At 36.1% G+C, this 11,398-nt stretch overlaps 1 protein-coding gene across 2 annotated transcripts in view; it reads left to right on the forward strand.

The window, feature by feature from the left end:
* Positions 1-8,886, forward strand: part of Usp1 (ubiquitin specific protease 1) — a 56,444-nt gene extending 47,558 nt beyond the window's left edge. For both annotated transcript variants that reach the window (XM_081748894.1, XM_081748895.1), the window contains exons 4-5: positions 222-408; positions 7,722-8,886. In XM_081748894.1, the coding sequence (XP_081605020.1) occupies positions 222-408; positions 7,722-8,385 (851 nt within the window). In that variant the 3' untranslated portion in view covers positions 8,386-8,886. The remainder of the gene's footprint in view (positions 1-221; positions 409-7,721) is intronic.
* Positions 8,887-11,398: the final 2,512 nt, after the last annotated feature.

The following is an 11,398-nucleotide window of genomic DNA, read 5'->3' on the forward strand; positions in this document are numbered from 1 at the left end:
TTTGGGTTTCCTTGATATTCTTGTTATTTTCCAGAAGTTTATAATGCAGACTGATGCTCTTTAAAATTAAAAAAAAAAAAAAAAAAAAAAAAAAAATCTATTCAAGTGTCGGATAGCTTAATGCAAATGAAAAACAATCTATTTTCACATGCATAACATTGCAGGTACTTTTGTCTTTCTTTACCACAGATCTTAATTTTCCTTTTTTCATTGTTTTTCAGGTGAGATGCCATTAGCAGCCAATGAACTATATCAATCTGCTATAATGGCAAGTGAATACTTGCGGGACCTTAATAAGTATTGGTGTGAGCAGTGTTTGAGGTATAATGAAGCACGGCGGTCTGTTCTCTATGAAATACTTCCTCGAATTCTAATTCTGCAGCTAAAGAGATTTTCATCTACATTTGGGTAAGTTTTAATAATAATACTTTCAAAAATATATTTAGATACGGAGGTCAGTCAAGTTATTAGTTTTGCTATACCTTTTGCAAAGAATTCCCGTCCACCATTCAATAATCATTATTGGGTCACAATTTTCCCTTTGTCATGCGAGTGATATCGTCACTTGAAAGATCTTTCATGTGACCGAAAACGTAAATCAGAAGGTTCAAAAATCTGTGCTATAAAGGGGGAAGGGGGGGGGGGAGCTCACACTTGCCACCGAAACTTGCGCAGATTTGTAAGCGTCGTTAATATCTATACGTCGTTCTCATGTTGCATCAGTTTGCAATAGCGTTACATGATGCGATATTGCATCTTCACCCTATACTTTCTGCACCTGCCGATAAATTTCTATGCAGTTACGAATATCGTTGCACGAACCTCCAATTTGAACGCCACCTGCAGCTGCCGAGACATGTTCACAACTAATTAGCAAGCAAATTACAACTGTCAAAGCCGCATCACACGCTGCAGATAAATATCAACAGTATTACCAACAAGTTTCAACAAAATGATCTTGTACCAAGAGTTTTTAAGAAGGTGTGCAACTAGTATTTTGACTGACCCATATATATATAGTTAGTTTATTGTATAACGTAGTTAAACCTTGACTTCTTGTTGTTTATTTAATTCCCGAGATGCGTTATTGTATTTGGAAAGTACAAAATTACAACGAACGCACCGAGAGAATCTATCTAACAATATTTCAGTCAATTATTTTGTAACATTTTTGTGAGGAAGGATGGGGTTCGAAAAATGAATTTATAAAGGTAACCAAGAAAGTTTTGTTTCTTTTTGTGGAAATCTGTATTCAATTGGCTCTCACACCGTGAGTTGAGTGCGAATGGAGATAAGGCGAAGGTCAGTTGTTGTTGTGAGTATATCCAACATACTATCTGGTTGTAGTGGTTCAGTTACACCATGAACCTGCGTAAGGACAGAGTGAACATGGGACCTCCATAGAGCGTCATAAGGGTGTGTATACTGTAAGAGTTCAAACTGGGGTCAAACACCGCTACAGCGGGGCGGAAGATATGTCATGTCTTTGGTGAGGGTATCATGAATACGCGAACAGTGCAGCGGTGGTGTAACAAGTTTAAGGACGGTCACGAAACACTCGAAGACGCACCACGTGCCGAAGACCAACACATGTACAAAATGAAGATCTTCGACAGCAATTGAGACGAACAGTGGCCAGACATGTGAGGAACTGGGATCACAATTCAGTGTGAGTGGAGAAACCATTCAGCAGCACCTCCATCAACTTGGGAGCACTACAAGTTGGGTCGATGGATCCCACATGATTTGACTCCGGGCTAGAAGGCAACGCGGGCGGACACCTATGTTTCTTTACTGTCTCGTCTAATGAAGGAACCATTTCTGGGCAGGGTGTTGCCGTGTGATGAGCATTGGGTTCTGTACGAAGCTCCACGGCGCCGTCATCATTGGTTAGCATCCTATGAAATGGTTCCAAAACAGCAAAAAGCAGCAATGCAGCTAAAGAAGGTCCTCCTGTGTTTGGTGGACTGCCTGCGCCATCACGCACCGGGAACTACTACTAGCTGGTCAGAGCATCAGTGCGGCTGTATAATGTGTAAAGTTGAGTCGTGTTCAAGAAAAAACTCAAAACTCTGGAGCCAGCACTTTTGAATCGCAATGGGATTCTCCTTTTGCAGAGCAACGCTAAGCCCCACGTGGCCAGGATGACCCTGGACATCATTCTACGCCTTGGGTGGGAAATACTATTGCATGCGCCATACTCCCGGACATTGGACCGTCCGATTATCACCTGTTCCATTCCTTGGACAATCACCTTAGAGAACGCCAGTTCAAATCCCTAGTAGAGGTGCAAAATGCACTTAATACTTTCTTCGCTTCACAGCCCACCGAGTGCTACCGCGATGGAATTCATGGCCTTCCAGAACGTTGGCAGAAGGTCTTCGATGCTGATGGGGACAAATTTTGATCTTCCAGGTACGTTTTAGGTGACATCGATGTTCGAAGGTGGTGGGTGATAAAGCGATAGAACTTCCATGGTTACCTTTATAAATCTTGTGAAGTGACTACTGTGTCAGAGTAATGCTAAGTCTACTTTATGATATAAGTTTCCCGCCAATAAACATAATGTAAAACTAAGGTTTCTAATCCGACATTCAATTGAGTTATGTAGTTAGGCGCTGCTGCTTAATTGAATAAATCCCAAATTGCGTGTTAAAGTAGTACCGTAGCTGAGATCTATGCTTGTAGGGGACAAGCTTACTTAGCCTTCTCCAGTTACGCTACTGAATATATAAATGATGCTATATTTAGATTTGTCTATGCTGGAAAATTTATTGAAAAATTATTGTAGGAAGTGTATCAAGAGGGTTACGAGCTTCATCTATTCTGTGCATGTAATAGTAGTAGTTTTACCCAATGTCATAGACTCTTAATACACAGGTGCATCTGCTGAAATAACAAAAACTGATAATAAAAGTTGGGTTCCTGTCAATATCTGTACCTGAAAGTATATTGTTTGTAATTGAAAAGTGGAAGAACAACTGACCCACTTGAAATAAAATTTTGAATATTGTTAGAAAATACTTCAAACTGTTTTATCATTCACTTTGGTTATAATACATACCCAAATGAGGCATGGGGGTAAAAATTTGTGAAAAATTAAGTGTTTCACGAGCCCGTCAACTTAGGAAGACGAAACTTGGCACATAAACAGCTCATTACAAATAAGCGGATACATGTCCAGCATTTCTGAAAATTTCTTTTGCAGGGAGGGGGAGGGGGTTCCTGTATTTTTAAGGCACGTTCAACAAGGAAGAAATGCTTGTGATACGTTAGCATGAACAAACTACCTGCTGTTTACAGAGTTATCCAAGGAAAACCAGTTGTTCTGGGTGATGATTCTGAAATGTTTCTACAAATGGGGAGTCGTTCATCGCTACACTCGAAATGCGATAATATATAGATAGAGTAGGAACATCAGTGTTTATCTGTGAAACAGAAATTCAAGGCTACTCCGTTGGTTTTTAAGTGCTTGTGTGTTGTGGGCTACCAGGCGTATTTTGCTGAGTGACTTACTTGAACAAAGGAATACGGTCCGCGTCACTCTGTATTGTTAAAACTTACTGAAATATAAGTAAGCCATTTACATAGTCTGCCTAGTCCTCGTAATTTTGTAAATCTTTTTGATGATGACGAACTTGTCACCCCCTGTTTCTCACATAATCTTGATTGGTAAGCGGTTTTCATCTCACACTTAAGAGGGAATTTCAAAATGGGAATTTTCAAATTCTATCCAAGCAGTATAAGAGCAATATCAAAAAGTCTTCCAGCACTGTTTGGTAAATAGGTGCAGGATTGGAAAAAATGCTTGAAGGTTAATAAAAATTTATGGAGAAATAGTTAAGGATGTACCTGTTAATGAATTATAGATTTAGCGAGCGAAAGTATTTTCATGACTTTGGAAGTTAGGTAACACAGTGAAATAACACAACTAAAATTTAATCACAACAGAAAAGCATGTTCAGTTGGTGTATAACTTAGAAGTTGAGTTCTTGAATTCTGTTTTCAAATTGTAGTGTACTCATAGGTTTTAATTACTTCTGTTGATCAAATACAATATATTGGATTACTTATTATTCTTCAAATTAGAGTTAAGTGTCAGTACAAGGCATTCGTTGATTTTATATTTTAAATTGAGTAGAATAAGCTGTACTTCTAATATAAGTCGAAATTCAGTATAGAGGGATCCATCACGATCGAAATAGAGGGTACACAGGAATTTCACATCGTCCTGCTTCCTTTTCATTTTTACATAATTTTTGCACCTATTTTTGGCTTTTACTTCTTTCCTTTAACGTGGACCGCGTAGTTAAAAGGGGAATTAAGAAAAAAAAAAAAAAAACTCACTAGGAAGAACAGTGTAAAGAGACATTATCGTATCTACCTAGGTATAATTCTCAACTGCCGCAAGTTAATGATGGTGTGGCCACTATTAAACAGTGATCAAACCGTGGATTCGATTCGATTCTTTCGCGATTGGAGATTAACCCTAGAAAGACCATGCTCGCGACAGCTACGTGAAGTACCAACGGGGGGTCAAATTTGCCCGCGCTCGGTTCAAGTAATTTGCAGACCTTATTTATTGACTCATGGTTAAACTGTTGAACAAATTTCAAAACCGAGAATATTTCCAGCACTGGTAGTGTATATATACCAAAAATGCGTGAAATCACTGATATATTATACGAAAATGCTTGTTTTATTTATTAAAATATAAAGTTCAGGTTATGTAAGGTTAGGCAAAAATTTAAAATTATTGAGATGTAAGTTACTCTCGTTTATATGCTGTCCCACTCATACTTTTGGACGGACATTCCTTCCCAGAACGCTTTCCATTGCTGATACTACTGGCTTTTTGAGGCCGTCTATGTTCAAGACCCATTTTTCAATGTACGGTTTTAAAAGAGATTCCCCAAGTTGTAGCAGAAACAATCGTCTTCTTTCCATTTTGTTGCTATTCCATTCGGGGAAATTTAGTAGAAATAGTGTGTAGCTATTTAGAGCAGCAACATCCACGAGTGTGTAAAAAAGCGAGAGAGGCCATCTTCTTGTTCCCCGCTTCGATGAATACTGTCGAACCATTTGGTCAATGATGTCCACCCCACCCTTTGTTTCATTATAGTAAATAATTATATCAGGTTTGTTGGATTCACTTGGGTTCACTTGATCGTCGTTATGCTGGTGGAAAGCATAAGTATGTTTCGTAGTGGTTTTTTCGAAGCAATATATGACACTAGCGTAACAGGTGGCTTACCGGTAGAAGGGTCAGTGAACGCAAACTTTGACGAATGTTCTGCACGATCTCTAGTGTCCTTCAGTTCATTTGGTATGCCTTTCCTATTCAGTTGGAGAGTTCCAACGACTGTCAGATTGTTGTTGGTGTATAATTCGCCAGCTAACTCAATGGAAGTATAGTATCGGTCCATTGTGATATTGTAAGTAATGTATCACTTTATATAAAAGCGACTCTTACTTTCATGACCATTTGGTTATCTTATCCAATCAGAAAGATATCATGGTATTTTAGGGCCGGCTCTATGTAAGGCTAAGTGTTTATATAAAGGGAAATTCAATATAGTTTAAAAGAATTAAATTTTGGACATAAAAAACAAAATTAAGAAATCATCAAAAAATAAAAGAATGGGTAGCACCTATGACCAAGGGGGGGTCAAATCAGCCCGCGTAACATGTATATTTTTTTTATATAAAACCACACTGCTTTAAACATAGGTGGAAAAATTCCAAAATGATCTTCTAATCAAAAGTAACAATAACAAAAAAAATGAGAATCCGTAAAGCATTTTAAGGTATTCAAATTGAACAAAAAAAGACGCGCGGGCAAAATTGACCCCCCCTTGGTATTTCTAGGGTTAAACATCTAAGGCGTGAGAGATAAAATGTAGTTTTAAGAAATATTACATAGGTGTAACCAAAAGAAATTTAAGATAGATGTTACAGTACGTCTTAAAGGGGCACGGTGACTTAATGGTAGAGCGCTTACCTCTGGTGCATAAGGGCCCCTGGTTCGATCCCGAGCCAATAAGTTTGTGGGTTTTCTCGGAGTACTCCCGTTTCCTTCCCACATTCTCATTCCACCAATTCTTCCATCATTCAGTTGCCTTATATCAATACTGCCAAAGTTGTAATTAGCAGACAGTAAAGCTTCTTCATCAGGATGTATTTCACTTTCTTGTCTTTTTCTCTTCCTGGATCCCTGAAGTCTGATGGTACAGAATTTGCAAAAAGATGCAGGATATGACACTTGTGTCGTGTACTGTTTTCGGAAGTGATTATCATCATAGGTATTCTGCCATTATTGACAGGTCACTTGTTACAACTGAGAAGCTTCGGTGCTCCACGATTTTCAGCTAACCTCTTTCTCTTCGTGTATGATTTTTCTGTTTTGATACACCATCTATCAATTGTAGCGTTCTTCACGTCTCCTCTCTTTCGTGCCACCATACTTACTAGCACGTCCTTCATGATTCAGTTCCTTTTCTGTCTTCCTCTTCAATTACATCTAAAATTTCAAAGTAATATCTGGAAAATACAAATGTGACGAATTTCATTGTTGACAGTTTTATGATTTAAAGATTATTGAAGTATTGAATGATGTGTATCTGTAAGCTATTGTTGATTTCGATAAAAATTATTATTATTATGAGTGAAACCTTGACAGATCCTGATCTCTCATGTATTATTATTATTTAAGTAAATACTACTTTTTTCAAATATCAAGATTTCACTGTAGTTAAGTTCGTATATTTCATAATGCTAAATAAATTTCATACCAGTTGCACCATTAAAATTACGTTGAAAGATGATGATTCTTGTACGGTATATATTGACTGAAGCGCTTTATTTTCATAGTATTTTTAATAAAGGCAAAACAAACAACAGCATTATAATTTAGAAAGTATAACAAAATTAAACAGTGCTCGGAGTGGAAAAAGATGTGTAGTATTTTCGTAAGATTTTATCTAAAGTATACCAGTAGTCAAAATATGGAACAGAAAACTGATAAATATCTTCAATCTTATAATACGAATACTGTATTTTTCAATATCGGTGCATAACGTGACGCTTCGACCACTAGACCTCAAAGCATCAGTGAGACTTGTGAACAATATTGTACAGTCGTAGTCGAAAAATTTGAATACTTACCTTTCTTTCTTTCAGTAATTCTATACCTTAATTCGTAAATCGGGTTTCAACAAAGGGGGGAGGGAGAGTCTGTTTGAAGCTTGCCCTCCAAGCTTACGCGTCAGTTCGAGAAGAAGTAACCAATAAGTTTGAGTAGGGCGCTTATAAAAACAAGTATAATTGGTTTGTATATTATCATATAATCTTGACTCCCTATTAAGCTATAAACTATAAGTGACAGTATAGCTTTTTTAAGTCATTCTTGCTTCTTTTCATAGCTTTGAGGATTCAGTCTGTCCCAAAAAGATTACATTGAACATGTCGTATGTAGTAATGAGTTTCTGCATCACATTATTCCCTTGCCTTTATTTATTTATTTTTTAATTAATAATCATTTAAATATGTAAACCGTCGTACAAAAGTAATTAAGGGTCAGCAGTACCTGATATATTATTTTCTAGCAATAATTTAATAAGTTTTATTATACATATTCCTGTAAAATTATATTTTAGATTCTGTTTTGTTTTGGCGCATTATAACTTTCCATTGATTAATGCAGATGTGTCTTTTCATTCCAGTTCCATGGTGTGTATGTCGAAAGTTAATGACTACATGCCTACTCCTCTTACGTTGTCTTGCTTCTGTGAAAAATGTAGGAATAATGCAGACGGTGCAGAGCACCAATATAAACTCTATGGTGTCATTATGCATTTAGGTGCAACTATAGCTTCTGGCCATTACGTTGCATACGTGAAAGCCTCTGAGAATTCCTATGACTACTATCATTGCGATAGAGACAAAGAGAAGCCGCCACCCAGTAAAGTGAATGAAAAAGGTGGCCTCCTCAGGTTCTTCAAGACAAAGCCAGACTTTGCCAAACATAGTGCTTGCAGCAATATGTGTCGTAGTGTTGATTGCTGTAGTGTGAAGATCAATAAGTCTGTGATGGATATGTACTGGTCCAATTGTGACAGTGGGTGTTCGAGTAGCACGGTCAACAATGACACTCGCCGCTTCAATGGCAGGGATAAAGGTTACATGTCATGTGAGGACAGGATGTGGAAGAACAATTCCAACCCAGTGATTATGGACACCTCTGTGCCGGAACATGTGTGGTTTGAGTTTGATGATGAAACGGTTCATTTGTTATCACGGAAAGAGTTTGAGGACGTATTAGCCCCTAAACCAGCTAAGAGCTCTGCTCTTACTCCTTACTTGTTGTTCTATGCGAAGTGCCCCTAGGTACTCACAGCTAGTGAATACTCCAGGATTCCTATTTGATCGTATAATTCCGCCAGCTTCCATTCCAGTTCATTGAACATAACACCATAAATACGTGTAAGATAACTAGTATCTTAAATAATACAATGTGAAAAGTACAGTAATTTGTTTTATAATTAACACTTCTTTGATCTAACTATTCTGTTTATATTAACTGTAATTTCGTGCATTTTGGAAGGGTAGAAACTGTGGCATCTCAATTGCAATAAGCAGTACTAATTGGATATTTTATATCAAGAATTGTTGAATGATAAATGACAACTAAGATATGGTTTGAAAGCATAGCATATGTAATGAGCTTAAGCAGAAAAAAAAAGTAAAACAAAAAATAGTATGTATTTGCTCCTATTTCTCAAAAAAAGAAAAAATACTTAACTAAAGAAAAGAGTTGAAGTAACTTTTCATTGTGGTATTGTATAATGGGTAAGAAAATTATAATAAAAGGAGGTCTTATCATTGTAATGGAGAATTTACACTTATTAATAACCCTGAAAGTTCTTCCCAAGAAAATTTTGATGGTGCAGCTTGCAAAATTGTAATGGTACTGTGCGTCTTATGGTTGTATAAACATAGAATTTTGATCCTTACATAGTAAATTAAAGTACCCTAATTATGAAAGGGAAACTTCTCAGTCTTTCATTCTGTGCGTCACGATAATTTCTAATAGTAAAATAGTTATACTAATTGGTGTCTCTGCCTGTCTGACACCAATAGGTGTCGCTAGTGTGCAGGCAATTTGCACCTTTAATTACTACTTAAAAACTGTATTGTTTCAAGTTAATTGGTATCTCAAAATAGATAGTAATGATATTGAACATGAACGTGTTTAATGTTTATTATTAGGATAAGGGCCGTAACAATATGTAGATTCAAGTATTAATATGAGCTCTTTCGTGGTTAATCTGTTAGCATCAGGATTGGCCAAGGTGGTTTAAACAAGCTGGGTTAAAATACTTGGTTTAAACCAAAGAAACGAAAAATGTTCGTAAAATTTTGATAAACACACATTTGTGGGTTATCACGTTTCACTCCCGCATAATATTCGTATTATATTGAAACCTAAATTCCCCATTCATTACTCAAAGAGATTATACTACAAAAACGAAGTGTTTTTTTTTTTTTTTTTTTTCTTTTAAAGTTTATGAATGTTTCTTTTGTGATTTTTTAAAGCTTGTTATTATTGTTATGCAATTGCAATCAAAGAAAAGTTCTAAACATTGTTTCGCTTTAATAATATTTATTATTGATAAAATACATTGAAATGCCGTACCTTTTTTTTTGGGGGGGGGGGTCTATTTATGTACAAATGGGTTAGAGCCAAATTAAGTCATCGTGTTTCTTTAACTTTGACTAGTAAAAATCAGTGAACTAACTCGGACTAAATTAGTTCTTTTGCACTCTGCAATATTTTGAAATTGTCCATATGTAATTCTGTATAATGGCTTCACTTCTGCAACTGTTTATCTTTTTGTCCTTCTGAAATGACTCGTGACAATTATATTAACAAGTATGTAAAGATCAGTACAACGTATTTTTATCAGGAGTCCTTCGTGAGTGAGTCGGCAGACGTATCACATTTGTGGCCAATTAGTACCGGTTTCGAGATCAAATGGAGGACATTTTCTCTCGAATGTAAGCCGAGGAACAGTTTGAATTCCGCTTTAAGTTTACTTGACCCTTCCAGTATAATCCAGTTGTTGCATAATGATACTAAGGCGAAACAAACTTATTTTTGTCCATATGTGATATAAATACATAGAGCAAATTATTTAAACCAAAAAACCTGGTTTAAACAAAAAAAAAAAAAGAAAAGAAAAGAAAAAGAAAAAAGAAAAAGAAAAAAACGGTTTAAACCACAAAACTTTTTTTTTTTAAATAAAAGCCATGGTTTTTGCCAACCCTGGTTAGCATATGCACCTTTGGCGTGAGAGACGTGGATTCGATAGCTGGCGGGAGTTCGTGTGGTTCAGATCCCAAGTTTGAGTAGGTCCACGGGTCTCATAGCTTCACTGCTTAGTTACATTAAACTCAAAATCAAATCACTCTAGTAATATTTGTGTAACCTTGTGTTGGTTGGTAATAATAATTAATTGGACCTATTAATTAAGCACTATTTTGACCTATAGGGTGCAGCGAGCGGAAGGCTCGGGTGCATCAACTAGTAACAAAATTGAAATGTTTCAGAAAATAGTTGGAATAGATATTTTCGCCAGTAGTTTGCCAAATAACTAACTGGGTATGGAAATATTGTATTTCTTCTTAGATTTTTCAAAACACTTAATATATCATATTTCGTTGCTTATTTTTAACAATTGCAAATTTTTATTTTACGGAAAACTACGTATTTTGTACTTAAAATATTTGAAACAAAATGAACCATTCTTTGCAGTAGTTAGTCGTCAAAATATATTCCTCGGCTGCAGTTTTTTCTAATAATTCGCCATAGAAGAAACGCACACAATTATTTGAATTACAACACTTGTTATTATTTATCTGTTAATAAATCAGTTAGTGGTGGTAAAGTTTGAATATCCCCGTCTTGGATAATTCAAATAATTTTTATTTTCCAAATATAAGGAAACAAATGAGTGTATCAAATGGAAATCTCACTTTATCCAGAATTGAAAACTTTAAGATATATCTTTCAGCCCCAATCTCCAGATAGGATTGAGTTGATATCTTCTGTAACTCTATTCCCAGACAGTTCGAAAAGCGACTGTCAAACAATTCTCCCCAAATACATTGAGTATACTACAGGTTTTATTTAGTTTTTAATTGTGTGTTTAAGGTGAGCCTGGCAATGATGAACTCAGTTGTTCGAGTAATAACAAACATTTTTCGAATAATTATTCACTTTACTTACATAGGTCTACAAGTTAGGACACGTACAGAAAGTTGCCCAATAGACTCGAACCATTTACCTGGCTAATTGTGTTCAATGTAATAATTACGAATTCGAACGGTCGTTCAGCGG

This window comes from Thermobia domestica, chromosome 2 (assembly GCF_964235325.1).
Source record: "Thermobia domestica chromosome 2, izTheDome1.hap1.1, whole genome shotgun sequence".
NCBI lineage: Eukaryota > Metazoa > Arthropoda > Insecta > Zygentoma > Lepismatidae > Thermobia > Thermobia domestica.